We start from the raw sequence: 21,950 nt of genomic DNA, 5'->3' as shown, positions 1-21,950 counted from the left end.
GAATTGGGATTTCCAAACTCAAACCAAAATCAGCAGTGGAAAAAAAAACAACCAACAAACCACCACCAAAGCTCTGCAAAAAACCAGCTGGGAGGAACAGCAAAGGGATTTGGACTTTAAACCACCTGGGATGCGCTGGACCTGCTGGAGAAGCCCAGAGGGGTGAAAGGGGAGAAGTGTTTGAAATGACTTGCTGGAGAGGTGATGGCTGAGCAATATGCCAAGGAGAAAGAATAGGTCTGATAAGGGAGGGTGGAGAGCTGTAAATGCTCTTTCCTTGCAGTCTGGGATTAAAGGAGAGCACTGGCATGAGCACACCTTTCTGAGACAGACAGATATCAATTTCCCAGGCTATAAACTGTCTTGTAAGCATGCCCATTGCATTCAATTTAAAGTCCTCCAGGAGCAGGCATGAGGTTCCCTCAAACACTTGGAAAAATTATTTTAAAACAATTGTGGTGTTAGTGCCATCCAAGGGCCTGGGAGGATTCATCCAAGCCCTTGAGCACTAAAACTGTAAACATTTCTTGACCTATTTCTCTCCTAGCCTGCCTGGGAAAGGTCCAAGGGAGCACTGAGGCCTGATCAGACAAACAAGGCAATCAGTTTTCTGTGCGCTCATCTCTTCTTGATCTTTCTTGTCTGTGTATCTCTACTAGAGCTTTTCATCGTCATTAGTCTAATTCCCAAACACCCCAGTGATACCCAGGCACCTTCAGCGCCCGGTCCGGATGGATAAAATGGATGTTGTAGTTTTTAGAAGAGAAAACTGTTTCTGAACACTGTTAAATTTGCAGAGCTGCTCTGCATTACCCTACAGAATGATGTGCCATCGGCATTTCCAAGCCTCCAAGTTTGACTGCACACTTGGAGAAACACATTCCTGCCAGACCTCTCTCTTACCAGCCATGCACACCAGAGCACTGCTCAATCAAAAGCTTAATACAAGAAGAAATTAACTCAATGAATGTTGTCTTTCAGCTGCTTTGCAGCTGTGAGGCAAATAGTCTGCACACACCCATGTCATGAGTATAATCCATCTTGCAAATGCCAGTGCACTTGCAATTCTGCTCCAGCACAATGACTAATTGAGAAAGCACCAGGCTCTCCCATGAACATGAGGAGAACATTGATTCAATATGGTCTGCTGTATGGAGCCCCATAGTGAATGACTGTTCTTTGTGAGCCTCTAACGTTGCTGGTACCACAGCTTCTGGCTGTGCAGAAGATCCTCTGAGTGAAGGCACCAGTGCTGTTCTCCGGAGTGAATGGGCATGAAAGCAAAGTCACCAGATGGCTAGCAATGTGGAGAGTGGAAAAGAAAGACCAGCAGCCCCCAAAGGCAATCATTTATTGGTGGGCAAGAAAACCTCTGACTCATCCTGTGGTCCAGCAGCTGAGGAGGCTGAGGACACAGCCCCCTCTGTGCAAAGCTGGATGCAAGACTCTCTGTTGACTTCTGCTTCACTGTTGCCTGCAGGCAACCAAAGCAGCACAAGAGAGCAACAGCTTGCACAACTTGAACCTTTGTGGTAGGAAACCTTGATTCATCACAAGATGGGACCTTCTGCCTGATTGCCTCTGATACTCTCTGTTCTTCAGGACTCCACTGCAGAAGAAGTTGGTGAGGACGAGTGGACGCTTTGCTCCTCACTGGGAGTTTCACTCTGATCTTATGGTAGCACGGTATGAGAAGCAATCCCTCCATGCCCCTCCAGTGGAGTTTCACAGCTGAGACAAAAGCCCAGTCCCTTGATCACACCCTCAGTCCCACTTGATGGGATTGCACAAACTATGTGTCTGACCTCTTTCTGCCAGTCCCTGCCTACTTCTCATGAGGTTATCTCACCTCTCTGGTGAGTCTGTGTGGGGTGGGAGTTCTTGGCCTTGCTGAGCCCTTTGCAGTGACTTGAAGTTAGCAGATCTCAGGGACTCGCTTGTAAACTTGCCAGCTCAGATTTTGAGCTGTCAGCTGCTGATCTGTTCCAACCAGTGATCCTGCCAAGGCAGCCTGACCTGCCAGATCGGAGGTGTTACCAGAAAGGATAAGCACTTTCAGTGTAGCTACAGAAATTAAATTAAAAAATTGGTGCCTATGTCTCCTTTTATAGGGGCTCATACTCACAGCTTGGCTTTCCTAAGAATTTTCTGTTTTCCAGAAACATTGTGCTGTTTGCATATATTGCTGCTTTGCACTGACTTTCAGGACTTCATTGCTGCCAGGCACCTGGCCACCTTGCCCTGATCATAAGAAGCACCACATTCAGTACCATCTTTCATCCTCCTCTGTTGACCTGTTTGTCCATGTCCCTGCGGGGGACAGGGACTATCTTTTCTCTTGTACAGTGGCTAGCACAAGGAGATCCTGGCCTATCCACTAGTGCTTCTGGATGCTCAGCTAAGGGCATAATTACTAAGGGCAGTGATGGATCCATCACCTACACAAGTGCAATACCATCTATACCGTTATGATATGACTGTTCAAGTCCTCAGCTAGAAAAACTGCACACATTGGGTGGGACAGAAATTTGGAAGTAGTCTCACTGTCACTTTTAAATATGCTATTTGGTTCCCCAGCTTTGAAAACCTAGCCATGGTCCCTGGTGAAGCAGGCCCTGGGCAGGGGGATGGTAGCAGTACTTCTCCCAAGGGTTAAAACCCTCTGTTCAGGTGGGCTTTACCTCCAGCACAGGCAAAGGGAGATGGGGAAGAGCAAATGGAGAGGGTGCTAAGGCTGGATCAGGCACAGGAGGAGGGGGTGAGGAAGAAGGACAGTGCTGAGAGAAAGTAGGTACAGAAGAGGGAAGCACTTCCCATCCCCATTGAGCTCAAGGCTTGGAGAAGCGACCTGAGGTTTCTAGTTAACACCTTCATCAGAACCTTTCCTGAGAGGTGGTGGGTATCCCTGGGATATCTGTATTCCCATTCCTTCTTCTGTGTCTCCCTGCCACGAGGCAGGCTCAGAGGAATGACCTGTGTGTTCAGGCCCATGGTCTCCCCATGGTGGTCTCTCCATCCATGCTACCCTGGTCTCCTGTGCTTCCTCCTAGAAATGCAGTGCCTGATTCTGGACTCATTTTTCTGATGACAGATTTGTATTTTCTTGGCAGGATCTGAGTGAGTTAAATTCAACAACAGTGAAGAGCCCCACCAACACTGTGGCAGTGCAAAACCTCAAAGCTGGCACCATTTACGTCTTCCAGGTGCGGGCGCGTACTGTGGCCGGGTATGGCCGGTATAGTGGCAAGATGTATTTCCAAACCATGACTGAAGGTGAGTCTTCAGCTGCCTCTGCATAAAGGTGACAGAGGGCCTAGAGAGACTTGAACAAGATGGAGATGCACTGGCAGCAGTGCTGGTCCCCTTGCTGTTAGTCCCTTCAAGGGTGCACTGGCAAGTCACATGCATTTATTCAACCTGGCAAGACCTGGAGAGAGGCATGGGCACTTGGTGGTCCATGCAGGGAATCACATAACCTAGGACAATTTCTGCCAAGCTTTTCTGGCATGGGGATGTGTTCACTCAGTTGATTTAGAGGAAACAAAATTTATGATTTTCATGTGCACAGCTGTGGTTGACAAATGGAGACCTGCGACTCTATTTTCTAAATTTGTGCTGCTAAATAAAACAGGCCAAGCCAGTTTTCTGTCCCTGAGGCCAAAGAGCAAGGCACAGCATGCATGCATCCATGGGACTAAACTTTCCCACCCAAAAGGGATAGCTCCATCCAACCTTCCTACTGGGGCCCATCCCCTGTCATTGCCAACCTGAGCCACGCCTGGGACAGCACTAGGTGTCCCAGACCAAAACCATGCCAGGAAGCCCATTAGCAATAGCCATGCAAATGTGGGCAGTGCTCAGGGCCATGCTCTGACCTCCATGAACTTGTTAGCGTCAACCCATCCTGTGCTGCAGTAACCTGTTCCCTCTTCCTTGTGTGCCAGCTGAGTACCAAACCAGCGTCCAGGAGAAGCTGCCGCTCATCATCGGCTCCTCCGCAGCAGGACTGGTGTTCCTTATTGCTGTAGTCGTCATCATTATTGTGTGCAACAGGTAGGTCAGTCTGAGAGCACAACCCAGGGTTGGGGCTTTGCAAGGGGGTGGCAACTGGACACGGAGGGTGGCAAGGGACAGGGGAGGATGGAGACAGGAAGGTGAAGGGGGAAAGAGATGCCTCTGCAGTGTGTCTCTCAGCCCCGATGGACCCATGCTGGTGCTCAGGACTCCCTTTCTTTCCAGAAGACGGGGCTTTGAGCGTGCTGACTCTGAGTACACCGACAAGCTGCAGCACTATACCAGTGGCCACAGTACGTACCGCGGCCCCCCACCAGGCCTGGGGGTCCGCTCTCTCTTCGGTTTGTGTTCCTGTTCACTCATTCCTTGCAGTGTGTGGGGAGGGCTCAGGCCACCTAGCCGGGCAGACGTGTGCATGTGTAGACAGGAGGACCTCCATGCTGTCTAGATTCCTCACCAGTCCCCTACGGCCTAGGTCCCTGCCCTGCCTCGTAGAGTCTGTGCTCTCCAAACCTGCGTACTGTTGGGTGCCAACCGTGAACACCTGTGCATGCTCTACAAACCCCTGTGACATCCAACACGCAACCCCCTCCACGTGCCCCTGAAGCCTCACCCTCTTCTGCGGTGCAGCCCCTGACACCACACCTTGTCTTGCTACTCCAGCTCCTGAGCTTTGCCCAGCTTGTGAGCAGCAGTGAGACCCCTTTCCCAAGCTACCCATGTCCTGCAGAGTGCTGTCCTTGTGCCAGAAGCCACATACCTCGTGGTGCCTTTGCTAGAGCCCATCCCAGTGCTCCTAGAATCCTAGTAGATATCAGATATTTATATTTATATATAGGCATATGATACAATACATAACATGCCCTGTCTTGCAGTGTCTCTCTTCCAACATCCCTGTGTACTGCAAGGCACTCCCTCACATCCAGCATTCCTGCTCGAGACCTCACTGCACACCCTGCCTCACTGCAGTGCATCCTCCTTCCCCTCATTAACCCCTGGCTGCATGCCCACTGAAACACCTTTCTCCTCCCTCACTAGAGACCTGTCGCTATAATCCTGCTTTGTTTGAATCTCAGTTGTTATTTACCTCGTGTTATACTTGCAGCTTCAGGATTTCTGTCCTTTTTATACCTTGTTCCTGTACAGACCTGGGCCTTGTTCAGATAATGGAAAACATCAGTAGTGTTTCAGCACAGGACTCACTAATTCTTCTGCATTTACCTGGGAAACATTTCCCAAAAGGCAGGGCACTGAACTGCAGCTCTGTGCCAGAGCAGCAATGTGTTGGCTGCATTGCTATAACTTCCCAGGAAAAATGACGCTCTTCAAGAAAGATTATGTAAATGCAACTCTCAGTTGTTTGTCAGTCCATGCTGCATGTGTAAACATACATTCACACTCTCTCCCGGGGTCTGGTGCGTAACGTGACAGCTTCAGCCTGGGATGGCATTAGTCGCTGTGCCTTCATGACTGTTGGAACAGGCTCGATGCCACTGGATGCAGATGAACTGATAACGGGCCTGGGGTGCCTTTTAGCCACATCGTCACTCAAGACACCAGTACAAGGCACAGTCCCTGCTCAGCTCCCCAGCAGTGATTGCTGTGGAGAGGCTACAGCTTATGGTTAGCAAATTGCCAAGACACGGGGGAGCCTTGTAAGTATTGCAGCAATTCCCCTGAATCCTACCAGCATCCTACATGTGGAGCTGGAAGTCATGCCTCTGGTTCTGTGTTGGGCCCCTTATTTAGTGAGCTGTGAGCTCTGCTCTCCAAATACCCCCAATTTTTGAGCAAGCTAGAGGCCAGCAAAATGAGTATAGAAAGGGGAGAACTGCAGGACTGCAGGTAAGAGCTGTCCCACAGTGTAGGTAGCATGCAATGTGGCATCAGCAGTCCAACCTCACCAGGTCCCATGGCCATTGCCTTTCACATAAGCATATCGCTGTGTCTTCTGGTCTGCCTAGCAGGAAGAGCTTGGCTTTTGCAATTTCCCCAGTGTCCCCTACAGCTTGTCTTGGCCGTGTTGAGGCTACCAAGAGGGAACCCAGGCTCAGGCAGGGTTATCTGTCAGGCGAACAGGGGGCAGACTGAACTGTCTGTCCTGCTTGCACTGCTCCTGGAAGGGTCACAGACACCCCCGTGGAGGAGTCAATCTGGCTTGGTGGCTGTGTCAGTAGTACCAAGCACCTAGAGGTGCCTCCCCTGTAGATCTCCATGTAGAGAACCAAGAGCAGGATGTGCCTCAGTTTACATCCCAAGGCAGACCTTCACCGTCTCGTGTCTTGAGTGCTGAGCCCAAGTCTCCTCCTCCACTTTCCCATGCCTCTGATGGGATGGTGTGCTGAGGTGTAAGCAGCATGCAGAGGAGGCCAGTGGGGCAGAGCTGCAGTCTTTACAAATGGTCCTCTTGCAGTGTTGCAGCATGATGAGCATGGTGTGACATTGGTGTGCCTACGCAGCATCTCCCGAGAGAAAATGCTTTTCTTGCTTTTCCTGCTTTTCCTCTGTATCTGCTAAAGCCCAGTCCTGCTGCAGAGGATGTGTGGTTCTCTGTGGTCACAGTTTGCAGTCCTAGCTAATGGTGCAGCCCTCCACTGTCCCAACAATGACTTATGGGCCAATATTCATTAGAATCCAGCTTTACCAGTCCTCTGCAAACATGGCTCTGCACGTTCTTTCTCAAACTGCTTTGCTGTGTCTGCTTCATGCCCTTGATTATGTGACTTCCTGAGGTAAATAAGACCCTCACACAAATAGGTTTCTCTTTTCCTTGATGCCAGCCATCAGTCGTTCCATTTGCATCTGTCTGTCTGACTCTCTCCCTCACCTTTATGCAGTGACTCCAGGGATGAAGATTTATATCGATCCTTTCACCTACGAAGATCCCAATGAGGCTGTCAGGGAATTTGCAAAAGAAATTGATATCTCTTGTGTCAAAATCGAGCAGGTGATCGGGGCAGGTAGGTGAACTGTGAATGTCTGGCTGGCCCTCAGCAGCACAGTCTCCTTTGTGGTCTCAGGCTTTGGTGAGGATTTAGCCTTACATGTACTGGGAAGACTAGTGTCAGTAAGGTCTTACACTTAGCCCCAGCCTGGACTAGCAGGAGCAAGGTGGTCCAGTGCTGGAGGAGCAAGTCCATCCAGTACTGGAGACAAGGAGTTCCCATGTCCATATAGTGTCTAGTGCTCCTCACCAATGATGAGTCCACCTGAAGGGAGGTCTTTGGTGTGGAGTGAGGGAGGAAGCACAGAGCAGGTGGTTGGCTCAGGGGCATGCAGGGCAGGCACAGCTGGAGCCTGTGGGAGCAGGGTCCCTTGGGGAGAAAGGCAGAGATCTGGGAGGCTGACAAGCCCTACCTGTTTCCCTCTGTTCACAGGGGAGTTTGGTGAGGTGTGCAGTGGGCATCTCAAGCTTCCTGGCAAAAGAGAGATCTTTGTGGCTATCAAGACCCTGAAGTCTGGTTACACGGAGAAGCAGAGACGGGACTTCTTGAGTGAAGCGAGCATCATGGGGCAGTTCGACCACCCCAACGTCATCCACCTGGAGGGGGTGGTGACCAAGAGTTCACCAGTCATGATCATTACTGAGTTCATGGAGAATGGCTCACTGGACTCCTTCTTGCGGGTATGAGATGCCAGGAGCATGCAGCCCCAGAGATTGTGTTGGGCCAGAGGAGGACTGGAGGAGAAGGTTCCCTCCCCTGTGCCAGTATAACAGTGCCCTTCACTGCCCAGCATCCCCTGCCACTGGGGCAGCTGCTGCATAGTCCAGAGGTCTGTGTCTCAGGAACTGAGGTGTAAGTGGCACCAAGGCTGTCATCTGTTATGTGTGTGTGTGTCCATACTAGCGAAAGGCTGTGCCTACCTGTACGCATGGCCACAGATGCATTTACAAACTGCTTCTGTGAACATGGAGGGACAGTCTGACGTCGCTTTAACACAGCAGGACTTCACCTCCAGCTGCTCTGTCTAAATATTTATAGGTCTGAGTTTGAAATGGATAATTCACTGTGTTGAAGGGAGGTAACCTGCTTAATAGGAGTAGATTGCCCCTTCTGAACCCTCCTGTGCAAGGTGTGGCAGACCTTTGGATGAGAACAGCCATTGGTAGTGATGCCCATAGGGTGTGTGAGGGTGACTTCCAGCCCCTGTGAGCTCTCCACTCTCCACCCTCTTGTTTTGAGAGAGAACTTGCGTACTCGTGGCACAGCTGTGTCTTGACATGCAGTGTAGACAGAGGCTACGGGCTGTTTGCCGGACTGTGAATTTGCTCCTCTCATGTGGACTCTTTCCCTCTCTTCCCCTAAGCAAAACGACGGTCAGTTCACTGTGATCCAGCTGGTGGGCATGCTGCGGGGCATCGCAGCAGGCATGAAGTACCTGGCTGATATGAACTACGTGCACAGGGACCTGGCTGCCCGCAACATCCTAGTGAACAGCAACCTGGTCTGCAAGGTGTCTGACTTTGGCCTCTCCCGTTTTCTGGAGGATGACACCTCTGATCCCACCTACACCAGTGCACTGGTAAAGCTGCTCTTGCAGAGAGGGATGGGTGGGTGGTGAAAGAAGGAGTCAGGGAGAGAGAGGGAAAGAGGGAGATCCCCCCCTTGACCTGGGGAGCACTTTTTCAGGGTGCCAACAATGGAAATAAGGTGCCAGATGGGAAAGACCAATGAAATGAACCAAGGAGTATTTTCTTTTGCAAGGTCCTGTCCAGTTGTCCAGTGGCTGTTGATGGGCCCTATTGTAATTCCTGTGGATAACTAAGCCTCTTCCAAACGTGTCTGCAAACATATACATGTCCCTGATGATAAAGCCTTTAGTTGAGATGATGCATTATATCTGTCCAGCATGAACCAGCTGGGGGGTCCTCTGAGATGCTGCCTTGACAGATCTATTGTCAGAGCAGCAAGTCTGGGGTTTTTTTTACCATGACTGTCCAGTCGTGCTGCCCTGCTGTCTGCCATGATCCTTTTTCATGTCATGTCACGGGCTCAGCCCCAGGTATGACAGACTGAAGTGTGGATGCGTGCTGGGTGAAGCCCTGCAGTACTAGGTACTGATCTTCCAGAGAGTCTTTCTGAATTAGACAGAGAAACATTCCCAGAAATGGCTTCATAATCACACAACAGCTTCCCAGGAACGCCCCGGTGCCAGTGACACAAGTGCCACCAAGGACTCGTAGCCTGTCTCAGGTTACAGAATGTGCACAGGGACCAAAGGATAATTTGGCGACTTTGTTGTTGGTTGGTAAGATTGCAGCCAGGAGTTCTCATAAATACCATTGTCTGCAAAGGCATACAGCATCGCTCTACAATGATGCTACAGGATCAATGCCTACATACAATGCCTACGACAGGACTTCATGGAAATAAGTGTTGATAGAGCTGGGGCATGATCTGTAGGAAATAATGTCTCCCAGATCTTTTGAAGCTGCCATTGATGAGATGTCTAGTGTACTCTTAGTGAATTGTAACAGTAGTTGAATACCTAACAAACACCTAAAAATGTGCGCTTTTATTCTCATCTGAACTTGTGTAGCTTCAAATATCAGCCAATCTTATACGGTCATCCTATGGCTTTTAGAAACACTAGCAACATTTATTTTTCACAACATGATCCTTACATCCAATTACCTTTCCCCTTGTTAAGCTAAATACATGGGAGCTTCTGGTGTTTACTGCTGTTTTCTATTCCTATTATTGTGCCTGTAGCTTTTCTCTCTGTCGTCTCTAATTTATTCTTCTTGAACTGTGGGCACTGTAGCAGGACATACATTATCTATAAGGATAGACTACTGGAAGTAATAGTATCTTCCTCTTCAAAATGCACCATCCTCAAACATCCCAAGATGCATGAGTGTTTTTTATTATAATTAGCCTAGAGACCTTGTGTCCATAGATGGGCAACAGCCACAAGCTATGGCTTGGGAGGTTCATGCTGGACCTTAGGAAAATCTCCTTCTCCAAGAGGGTGATCACCAGAGAGGTGGGAGGGCTCACTGAATTAAGTTCCCATGAACATCCTCCAAATATATGCAGTCTCTCATTTCTGCGTTAGGACTTCTTTTTAAGCCAATTTTTAAATCCACTGCTTGTCAAGAGCTCTCTTAAGAGTATGCCTGATGTAGAGGACATCATGTTTGGTATGCAATGCTTGGTCTCTCCCTCTTGTGGAAAACAAAATATTTTGTCTGAGGTTTGTGGCTGTGAGAAGGTTAAGAAACATTATGTTTTTTTCATTATTCTAGCATGTGTAGGGTCTGAGTCCTATTAAGTCCTAGGAGACCCTTCATAAGACACGGTAGTTATTCAGTGACAAAATACAATGTTCCTTAATCTTCTCACAGCCACAAAACGCAGACAATTTTCCTTATTTTCCAGCACAGGGGAATATTTTCCCTTCAGAAGGTCCTTTGAGTTGTGAATGGCTCAAGTCCAAAGACCCTGGTGGAAAATGAGGAGGCTGCAAGAGCTTAAGCAGAGCACTACAATCCCTGTGGCCCCATGCTGTGTACACCACTCTTGTGCACTTCTGTGCATAACTCCTCTGTGGGAGTGGAGAGTCCTTCTGATTTCTCCAGAGCTGCTGTTGCCCAGCAGGATCACGGAAGACCCCAGTGCCCACCCATTTCCCACCAGTGATCAAGCATGCCATTCTAAAGAAGATGTTCACTCCACCTCTGTCTCCAGAAATGGGCAGGATCAAAAACTGCTGGATCATGTATATATCAACAAACAGACTGACACACGAGGACTTCAGCTCAAGAGGATGATATATCACTGACTTGAAAGAGTCTACAGATGTAGAAAGCTGAAGAAGATGGTGTTCTAATTCCTTTTATTCTGCTCTGGAAATAGCTAGGTGACAGCAAAAAGATGGAGGGAGATTCAAAGGGGATCAGTTTGGATTTTTCTACATTCTAAGCCATTCATTTTTCTACAAAAGACCCTACTAGCACAATGGGCATTTTGTCATGCTGAAGATTGCTATAGCAGTAGGCAGGTGGAAGGAGCTGGGCTTGTTTAATATGATGAAGAGGAGGCTGAGGGGACATGTACAAGTGACCTGCAGTACTTGAAGGGCAGTTACAAAGAAGACAGAGCCAAACTCTTTGCAGTGGTACCAGATAATATAATAAGGGACAATAGACAAAACCATGGCTTGGGAGCTTCATGGTGAATAACAGGAAAAGCTTCTTCCCCAAGAGGGTGGTGCAGCCCTGGGACAGGTCACCAGACAAATGGGGGGAATCATCATCCTTGAAGGTTTCCCAGATTTGGCTAGATAAGGCACAGCCACCCTGAGCTAGTGTTAGTGATAGTCCTGTGGTCCCTTCCTTCTAGGATTTTACCAGCATATTGGAGGCAAATATTTTGGATACTCATCTTTTTCAGTTACTCTTGCTCTTTCTGTTACCATCCTCTCTGTTTTTTTCCTGCAGGGTGGGAAGATCCCAATACGGTGGACAGCACCTGAGGCAATTCAGTACCGAAAATTCACATCAGCCAGTGATGTGTGGAGCTACGGAATAGTCATGTGGGAGGTGATGTCGTACGGCGAGAGGCCTTACTGGGATATGACCAATCAAGATGTGAGTTGTTAAGAAACAAGGAGCAGAAACACTGAAATTGGGAGCATTGCAAGGCGAATGCATTGCTACAGCTAGACCCAGCCTGTGGCATGTCCGGAGCCTTCTCTGTCATGGGAGATGTGTCCAAGGTCAACACCTTTGGAAGAAGTAATGGGGATAACTTTGGCTTTTGTTCTGGTCCCATTGTGCTGCTGTGGCAGAAGTTCGGGATTGTACAACACCCACTGCAGGTGTTGGGTTAATGTGAGCACCCTCAGTGGTGGTAGACAGGTGCCCAGGAGAAGAGGGAGCAGGTGGGTGGAAAACGAAATGCTGCCACTGACTCGAGAGCTCCTGGAGCAGCAGGCAGATCTTCATCTGTAGGAGACCACAGGCATTTGGTGAAAGTCTGTTACAGAGTCATAGAATGGTTTGGGTTGGAAGGGACCTTTAAAGATCATCTAGTCCAACCCCCCTGCCATGGTCAAGGACATCTTCCACTAGATGGTCATTAAATCTCCCATGCCAAGCTTGGACTGTGATGTGTAAGAAGCCAAGCAACTTGTACACAGCTAGAAGCCAAAACCACAAGATATTTCAGAACATGCTTAATTTTAAATACTTTATGACTCTTCTCTAATTCAGGTGGAACTGTTATGTGCACTCCTTGCTCCCTGGGATCCAGGCAGTTTCCGTGAGTCCTTGCCTCCATGCAAGGATGACCTGTGGCTGCAGTCCACACCTTCATCATAGCAATGCCATTTTCCCTGTTTCTCTTGACCTGATACCTGAGTGGTCAAAGCCCATCCATCCAGTGGCAATGAGTACCATGCAGAGTGCTTCACCTGCACGTGTGTGTACAGAAGACCTCTTTGGTGTGGGGCTCCCAGGTCTCTTGTAACATTGTCTCTCTGAAGAGCTGCCCTTCTTCATGCGGTCTTTGCCTTGTGAACCCTCAAGATCTAACACCAAAGTCCTGGGTAGACCCTTGGTGTGCAGAAGGCTTGTCCTTCCCCTCTGCTGCAAGCCTGGGTCTTGCAAACCTGCATGTTACAGCATCTGCCTGGCTTCCAGCTTGTTTCAGAGCTGCCTCTGGACAGTCCATTGGAAGCCTTCAGACTGCCACCTCCACCTCCATCATCCTGTGGGCTCCTGAAAAAACCCTGCCTTACAGGGAGAGAGTGAGAGCCAAGCTCCCACCTGATTCCTGCAACTCCTCCCACCCCGATGGCAAGTCAGACCTTTTTCAAATCAATATAACTCCATCTATGCCACATCAGATTTCTCCACAGTGGGACAATTTTCTCCCTAGTGCCTGATGGGGAATTTATTCAAGTGAGTCCCCAACGCCTGGAGCAGATACATGATATCTTAGCATCTTTGGCTGTTCGTGGCCTTGCCCCAGACTCTGGCATACCAGAAAAGTCTTTGCATCAATTGTTTGAGCCAAAGGAAAAGGAGTTAGGGGTATGTACTTCTCAGAAAGACAATTCCCTTCCTGTTAAGGCTTCATTATTGCCTGCAGTTTCAAGCATTTCCTGCAGTCAGGTGTCACTGCCCTTCTCCCTGCCTTGGCATCCCTCTGTACGCATAGCCCTCTGCCGTCCCTCTCCCTTGTCTTCCTCCCCTGGGCCTCTTCCCTCACTGGTTTCTCCTGCTGCAACCCCTTTGCTGCGGCAGCACCGATTCAGCTGTCGGGGATGGCAGAGCCCATGCCTGTCTCCTTGGCACACCCTGCTGCATGGTGCCTGTCCCCAGCCTCTTCTTCCCCTTCTTTTGCCACAGGACACTGCACCCCAGAAGCTGTCACCACTTAATTGCAGCTGGTCCTCCCTGTGAATGAGCGTGTGGCAGATATTTGCTGCAGATTAGCCTCCTGACCCTGGGGTGTGAGTGCTTGAAGAGGCTGTGGGGGGAGAGGAGATGGAGAGCGCAGCCTGGGCCCCCTCATTGGTTGTGTCTGCTGGCAGCAAGGCGGGAGGCTTGTTGGGAAACCGTTTGGTCCATGCCGGAGACGAGCACTTGATGCTTGCATGATGACCCTCCCCAGCCCTGCTCCCCCTGTGCTTCCCCTCCCCTTCCCTCCCCTCCCCTCCCTTCTGTCTTGAATAGATCTGCCATCCAGAGAGCTGGGAGAGGTGACAGCTTGCACCTCTTGGGAGAATCCCTGAATGGGAGCCAAGAGCTGCACAAAGCACACCAGCGATGCCTCAGGTTGGACCTTCACAGGCCCAGTGGGGCACCTTCATGTCCAGCCGGAGGGGCAGAGCGGAGGGAGGACTCCTTCCATCTGGCACATTTTGGCAACAGCCATGCAAGCCCTCATCTGTCTCTGGTCAGCCTGCCCAGCACCTTGGCCACACACATCAGTGTCTGGAGCACCCTCCCAATCCATTCTCTCCCTGAAGCCACAGTCCATCTTAAACCCTTCCAGATGCGTCACCTCACACCCTGGATTGCTTGTATTGGATCTGCCACCTACCCTCCATTGGAGCAGCAGCCTTCTACTGCCACAGCAACTCCAGCGTCACCTCTCTGCCAACTCTTCCCCGCTGCTCTCCCAATCCCAACTGCAGTATCCTTGATTTTCTCTATGCAGCCTTCTTGCTCAACAATGTATTCATCATGCTGCTGTATGGGTATGGCTAGTCCTTCCCCAGAGGGTGGTACAGCCCTGGGGTAGCCCACCAGACAGATTTCTGTCCTTGGAAGTATGCAAGACATGGCTTGACAAAGCCATGGCAGCCTTGATCACATGGTGAGAATAACCAGAGACATGGAGGTACTTCCTCTGGATCCCTGAAGGAGGCTCAGTCAATCTCCCTCCCCTTTATCATCTCTGTGGAGAGTTGGTAATTTCAAAATGCCGCCCCTGATTTCAGTTACTGCAGTATCCTCGGTTCTGTTTTTTGTCCTCACTTCTGGTTTTTGTTGTCATGCACAAGCCTGTTTCTAGTGTCCATGGCTCCTTCTGCTTGCCTTTCATTGCCCATGCTGGGTGTATGACCATAGGATGCATAAGGCCAAGAAGGTAGGAGAAGCTTGCCTGTCACATGCCTCTGTCAGAGGAACATATGCACCTAGAAGAAGCTGTGCAGCTCCATCCTCCTTGATTACCCAGGAGAGGACGGAGGGCTACAGGTGCAGAGTGACAGGGGTATGGGGTTCCCCCCTTGAAGAAGATCCTCTGGCCCTTGTGCATGTGCTATTTGCACTGAACGTTGCAAGAACAGGCATTTTCTCAGGTCGTGCGGTGCAGTAAGGAGAGACCAAACAGGCAGCAGCCAAAGCCTTCTTGTGCTGGCCCACAGAGCTGCAGCATGGCTTAGGGAAGGTGTGCTACAACCCTTCTCTGCATGCTGTAGCAAAGTTCTCCTGTGTTTGGCTCTGCTGACCAAGGTCTTGGGCCTCCCCACTGTGTGCTTCAGTTTGCATGTGCAGACTGTGGGGAGATCCAGCTCTTACTGATGGCTCAGTACATCCAGCCCAATCCCATGGCACAACCCTGTCACCTGGAAGGGCTGGGTTGTTGGCAGGAGTAGAAAGCACCACTGGAGGAAGGAAAACACAGGGGCAGCTTCCCCTGTCTGTAACTCACGAGCAGACCCTTCACTGGATGGAGATGTTCTCCTCCCAGTGAGCTGTTTACGTTGTGCTGTGTACCTGTCTGAAAACATGAACCTTTCTCTCTGACTCACCTTTCGGATGCCTGGAGCTGTGGGCTCACACATCCTTGTCAAGGTAGCGGGGATGCTCTCTTTCCCCAGATTAGGAGACTGATGGGCATGTCTCATCACAAGTAGTGAGCAAGGCTGCATGTCAGCTGAGCAAGGCTGGCATTGCCTCACAGGACGACATGACATGCAGAGGGCTAGGAGCTAGAGACTAGTGTGTTGCTACATGAATCAGTGGCTGAGATGATAGGCAGCAGTAAGTGTAGGCAGAGCTGCAGTATGGTTGGCCATGCCAGTCACCCTCAGGATCCAAGAAAAGGAACATTATGAATTAAATAGGTTTTATTGCCACTGTATTGATCTATTTTTCTTCTCTCGCAGGTGATAAATGCTATCGAGCAGGACTATCGGCTGCCACCACCTATGGATTGTCCAAATGCCCTGCACCAGCTAATGCTTGACTGTTGGCAGAAGGATCGAAACCACAGACCCAAATTTGGGCAAATTGTCAACACCTTAGATAAAATGATCCGAAATCCTAACAGCCTGAAAGCCATGGCACCTCTTTCCTCTGGGTATGTATCCCTGTCTTCCTCTTGTCCTTTGGCTTCTGTTTGCAGATCTGCTGTCCTTCGTTCGTGTCCCGGTGGGCACCATCCTTGCATCAATCTATAGCTGTTTTAGAGGCAGCTTGGCCTGTGTTGTTTGTAAAAGATGTCAAGGTCACTCTGGTACTTCTCCTTGGACAGGTTCGATCTGGTGAACACAGACAGCTCATTGAGTTGGACAGTGTACTCTGCACAGTTAGAGGAGCGTCTTGGTTTCATGTACACGTGATTGCTGGATGGGTGTGGTTGCTTTGGTAGGCCAATTGCACAGGCAGTGGAGGCAAATAAAGCCTCATCAGGCAGTACGATGTTTCCCTGGACTGGGTGGGGATACACCAACTTGTGGGAAGCACTGGCCCCATTATGAGAATGTACTTTCTCCCCTTGTGCAGCCAGGATTTTAGAGCTGCATCCCGTTGTCTTTGATGGCTCCTACCTTTCCTGTACGAACTGATCCAGAAAGAATTCTCTGATGCTCTATACAATCCTTCCCTCAGTTGAACAGAGTGCTTTCTGGGTGGTACTTCTTAATACGGTGTGGTGCAGGCACTGTGAATGATGCTGGTCCAGGTCCCTCCAGCTGATGGAGAGTGCAGAAATACACATGCTTGCCACTGTTTGTTCTGCTCATTCCCCATTTCTGTGTTTCAGGATGAACCTCCCCCTACTTGACCGCACAATCCCGGATTATACTAGCTTCAACACTGTGGATGAATGGCTAGATGCCATCAAGATGAGCCAGTACAAGGAGAGCTTTGCCAGTGCTGGCTTCACCACCTTTGACGTAGTATCTCAGATGACTGTAGAGTAAGTGCCCAGGCTTCTAGTCCCAAAGCACAAGGAAAAGTCTCAGTAGTTTAACAGCAATTGGTTGCTATTGAATTAGTTTTTATTTTCACATGATGTAGTTTTATAGAATTTGTTGCTTTGTGGACCCATGTTTAGTCTACTCGGTTTCTGCAGAACTACTCTGTTATGCAGGCTCTGTCTTGTCTCCAGGATCTGTGTCTGTCTGTTGCTCCATATCTGCAGAATTCATTTCCACGTTATCACGCTGCATGTCCACACTGTGAAAACGAAAATCCCCACAAGGGTCTCCAAAACCCCAACATGGAACAAATGGAGATTTCAGGCCGGCATCAGGCAATTCTCCAGCCACTCAAGAGCACTTTTAGACCCTGCAGTCCTCTTGGATGTATGGCTTATTGCTGATGGAGACAAGGAAGCTGCAAACAAATTTCTGCCTAAGAAAGGCCTCTGAAAGCCCAGATAGTTTCAAGTTTGTTCTGAGTTGTCCTACATCCACTAAAAAAATCCCTCAGTGGCAAAACCTTAGCAAGTTCTTCAGAGAAAGCAGGCAGCTGAAGTCCATTTGTGGCGGTTTTTGAAATCCCTTGGGGCTAGCTGGGGCTTTGATGCCTCTGGTGAAAGATCTGTGGTTGGTTGCAGTTAGCTTTAGAAACCTTGCCTAAGAAAGCGCCAAGCATTAAAACCATCTGTAAGTGCTACGATGTCTCTGTGCCTGGTAACCAGGAAGGTTTTTGGATGTGGTGCCTAATTCCACACTCTAAATCTACCAATGAATCAGAATCCATTCACGCAAACAGCCCAACTAACCTTTTCTGGCTTTTTGTTCTTATTTGCTGCCAGGAAATTCACATGGCAATTCTGACTGTTTCAGTACATCCGTGGTACAACCCCAAGGCCCTGGGGATGATTTTGGCACACTACAGACTGTGTTCATACAACAGAAAGAGGGTCCATAAAATATGAAGGATAGGGAAGAAGAACTTTGGTCAAACTGGGACATCACAACCCAGCCCTGCCTAGGTTGTGCTATTTGCAATATATGTAACAGCAAACAGTTCTGCAGGCAGTCCAGCTAATTAAGTCTGTTTTTTTCATGGACATGCTCGGTGTCCCTTGAATGCCACTTCTCCCAGTTCCTTACCATGTCCATCACAATATCTTCCAAGTCCTTTCTGAGTACCTTCATCACAATCACAAGAGTATCCTCAGCTCATGTCCCCACCAGTTTTGACAAACCTCCCTTCCACATTTCTCACCTGCTTGGCTGGACATAATAACAGAGAGAAGGACACTCCAAGTCCTTTTTCCTTGGGAAATCATGATGCAACATTACTTGAAACCACCTTCTAATGTTCGCTGGTCTTTGCAGAAGTAGATAATAATGTAAGTAAGTGGAGCTGAATTGCCATGAGACACTGTTATCTTCAAATTTGGATAGCTAGCAAAGTGTAAATGTTTACTGAAGACTGCTTCAGTTCACCAAATCCACGTGTTTTCAACACTGACCTACTTGAAAGGTTTCTCACTGGTTTGTCTGCAGGCTGGGACACCTGGGCCACCAAAGGATCTATGCCCAGGACAGAAAGCTGAGGAAGCACAGGGCTGTGCAGGGCCAGTCTTATTCTGGTTTACAGACATGAGTGAACACTTTGGGCTTTGTTCCCAATCAGAACAAAAGCAAAAGTCAAAGTGCCAAACTCGTCCAAGGAGGAAAATTCCCTAGCTCAGCATATCCATCTGGGGCAGAGGAAGGAATGGAAAGCCCTTGCAGTAAGAAAAACAGTCACTGTGAAGAACATGGTCCTAGGTGCTGGAGTTGTGTAGTGTGCTAGCAGGCTTCCAGTTGCTTTGCTGAGCGGGAGTCTGGGTGGCAGCAAAGCTGTGGCTTGGATGTGCACTTTCACACCGATCTCATAGGTCATGGCTGAAGCATGCTCCAATGGTGGTCTCCAACCAGTTACCACCAGCTAGAATGTGTAAATCTGTGGCATAGCCCCATACCCAGCTTTCCTTCTTCATGCTCCTTTTGTTTGACCAAAGAGGCAAGGTCTAAAGCAAGCTCTAAAGCAAACATACAGGCTCATGTGCCACTCGTGCTAGAGGATTTTTTTTTCCACCTTTCCTTGGGGCTCCTGTTTACCCGTCTTTGCTCATTGACTTCCACTCTAAACAGGCAAGGGTTTTGCCACACTTCCTCTTAAAAGTCTGTTCCTAACACTCAAGGAAGGACAAAAGGCAACTGAAAATCCTTAGAGTCAGGTATGGGTCACATCTCATGAATGCCATCCGTTCCCTGATCAGAAGAATTAATGACTGAGATTTATCCACCAAGAGGGAGATGAGTAGCAAACTCAGCTAGAGTGATCACAGATAGGACCAATGCAGAGTCACACTCATGCTCTTGGCATGACCTTTATTTTTCCCAGATGCCTAATATCTATACAAAATAGAAGCAATGCAAAAATTAGATTGCTGTGATTTAGCAAAGAGGATAACTAGCAAAAGTTTATCACTTCATGGCCTCATCTGATCAAAGCAAAAGTAGCAAGAACAGCCATCATCTGCACAGGGGGAGTGAGACTCACACTGATGAGGGTGTAGGACATCCTGTTCATATGTTTCTATGGATGGAAAAAATGGGTTACTGTGTCACAAAATGAGAGAGAGAATCCAAACATGCAAAGAAAGAAACAAAATTATGCAGGGGTAGAAAACCTAAGGCAAATTAACTTACAAGCAGTGAGCAGAGTCTGTGGTATTTGGTTTCACACTCTCTATTGAGGCTTCCAGTACTCTGGGGGTGCTGCAGGTAGGTAGCAAATGCAAAGATTGGGAGGATAAGCCAGGAAGAGTCAAAGAGAAAGAGTAGAGGTTTCACCAGGTTTGCAGACATTTGTTGCATTTATGGAACAAATCTGTGGAGACTTCACCTCCCTACACAACACGCTCATATATGGACAGGTTCTGCTGTGAGAAAATGTCTTCTGATACTTATGCAGTGTTTGTTTCTTTTCCTCTCAAAGGGACATTCTGCGAGTTGGGGTCACTTTAGCAGGACACCAGAAGAAAATTCTGAACAGTATCCAGGTGATGAGAGCACAGATGAACCAAATTCAGTCTGTGGAGGTTTGATAGCTACGTATCCTCCTACTCCTCTTCCTTGAGGCCCTGCTCCCCTTTGCCCCATATGTCCAAGCTCCAGTTCTTGAGTGTTCTGCATGGACCAGAGACAGGCAGCTGCTCTGAGGATCATGGCAACAAGAAGAAACACCCTGCCATCAATAATGAGAAGTCACCAAGAGCTTCTAGAATTTAAGCAATGGAAAAAGGGAACAAAAAAGACAACTATTTTGAAAAAAAACCCCAAACTATGAAATATTTTTAAATAATAATAAAGCAATTGCATTCTTGAAAAGGGCTCCAAGACCAATGGGAGTCTCCAAAAGAAGAGAAAAGAGCAGCTTCGTCTATTTCCTCTTGCACAAGGCTGCTGCAGCTGGGTCCAGACACCTCTGGAGCAATGAGACTTTTTCAAGAAGATGAATGCAAAGAAAGGTCATGAGAAGCACTTCTCTTTCTCACGTGGGATAGTGGCTCTGGGTATGTCCTGCAGCCAGCAGTCCTTCCCAAAAGCCCCTGTCAGCAAATCAAAGGGGAGAGAGAGCTGAAGCTCTTTGGTGCTGTGGAACCAAGTACATCTCAGAAATTGATGGACTTCTTCAAAAGCTAAAGACTTTTTTTTAAAACAAATAAACTGAGACTAGAAGAGGCTGTTTCCAACAAATGAGAAGGAATCTGTAATGCTTGGGGGGTGGGGATGGGGAAAACCAATCCTTTTTACATCTCTTATTTTCTCTTGTCATGGAACAGTTTTGTGAGTGACAGTTTCCTAAGGGTCCGTCCATCCACCCTCCGATGGCATCATTGTCTCATACATATCATATGCACAAGACTTTTAGTGATGTCCTCACTAGATGCCAATGATCTTTTCCCAGAAGACTTCCCAAGTACAGTATGTAGTAGTTTTTGATTACAAATGCTGATGTGTACCTTTATTTTTCGGTTGTCATTGTTGGGAGATTTGTCCTTTTACCTTGTTTTGTTAACACCAGTTTGTGAGTTTGGGGTTGGAAATTTTTGGTTGGTTGGGGTTTTTTTTTAATGAAAAAGAAACGACATCTCCAAGCATCATATCATTCAAGAACTTAAATCCTTTCCCTGTGGAAGGAAAAATTGCAGCTTATTGACAATATGCCAGGAGAAAAATTTTTTTATATGCACATTTCCTCCTGTTTGCTTGTTTGTTGTTTTGCAATTTGTCATGGCCCGACAGATGTTTCTAACTGTTGGGTTTCCAGTTGTTCACCAAGATGAAATGACCACCTTCTTGATTCAGGGTTGCTGGTGCAGGGGTGAGCAGCATCACAGAGGGTTTGGGGGGGAGGGGTTGCAGCGGGGAGGGAAAGACAGGGGAGGGTGGATGGGTTGTGGGAGGGAATGACGACTCCACAGCTGGCTGTCAGAGCCCTTTGGAAATGTCTGACTGCTTAGAAAGGTGTCAGATTGGTGCACATACCACAGAAAGGCAGGGTAAGCCCGGTCCTCTAAGAGGAGCTCGTGGCACGTGGTTTCTCGGAGTCTGAATTGTGTTAGCTGTCAGGTTGTGGATGGTTCACTACAGTAACCCAACTCTGCAGATGTGCTCTGTGCCGTCTGGGGACCCAGTCCCTTCATTAGATGATGCACTGGGGGCTTTGAGGCAGCTTCAGTCTCAGCCAGTTGCCTCGAGGAGAGCCTGGGACAGCAAAGGCAAAAACTCTGATCTCGTAGCCTGGGTTTCCGGAGGCAAAATGCTGTGGTTGAAACTGAATGGTCAATCAGCGGATTTATAAATAACTGAAATAAATACTTCAGTTACTGACCAGTATGTGTACATACCACCAACCAAGCGCAGCAGGGATACAAATGAGAATCAGGCTTGTTCTCCGTGTTCAGCACCACCTGATATCTTTTTAAATATACCTATCACCACCCACCTTTGGCCACGTGTGGCATATTTCCACACATCTCCTGGCCATGGCCAGCATAACTTGTGTTTACAAGTCCTTGTCTGCCATTGCCATGTCATTCATAGGGTCCTCCACTTGTTTTCAGCAGCATGGGATGTTGAAGGCATGTTCATTGGGAGCTAGTTTGCTGTATTTTCCAGGAGCTGAATCCAAGAGGAAGTGTGTCTGCTGTGGATGAAACTCCCAAGCTGTCTAGACCTCT

At 48.6% G+C, this 21,950-nt stretch overlaps 1 protein-coding gene across 2 annotated transcripts in view; it reads left to right on the top strand.

Annotated features, from left to right (window-relative positions):
* Positions 1-21,103, top strand: part of EPHB2 (EPH receptor B2) — a 130,113-nt gene extending 109,010 nt beyond the window's left edge. Inside the window, exons 7-16 of one of the 2 annotated variants that reach the window (XM_072883989.1) lie at positions 3,111-3,273; positions 3,945-4,053; positions 4,243-4,307; positions 6,852-6,974; positions 7,392-7,639; positions 8,323-8,538; positions 11,459-11,608; positions 15,643-15,836; positions 16,521-16,676; positions 19,703-21,103. In XM_072883989.1, the coding sequence (XP_072740090.1) occupies positions 3,111-3,273; positions 3,945-4,053; positions 4,243-4,307; positions 6,852-6,974; positions 7,392-7,639; positions 8,323-8,538; positions 11,459-11,608; positions 15,643-15,836; positions 16,521-16,676; positions 19,703-19,811 (1,533 nt within the window). In that variant the 3' untranslated portion in view covers positions 19,812-21,103. Of the gene's footprint in view, positions 1-3,110; positions 3,274-3,944; positions 4,054-4,239; positions 4,308-6,851; positions 6,975-7,391; positions 7,640-8,322; positions 8,539-11,458; positions 11,609-15,642; positions 15,837-16,520; positions 16,677-19,702 lie in introns of both variants that reach the window. The other variant, XM_072883987.1, reaches the window with a different exon arrangement.
* Positions 21,104-21,950: the final 847 nt, after the last annotated feature.

Source organism: Ciconia boyciana, chromosome 19 (genome assembly GCF_034638445.1).
Source record: "Ciconia boyciana chromosome 19, ASM3463844v1, whole genome shotgun sequence".
NCBI lineage: Eukaryota > Metazoa > Chordata > Aves > Ciconiiformes > Ciconiidae > Ciconia > Ciconia boyciana.
This window is presented reverse-complemented; position numbering and strand designations above follow the sequence as displayed.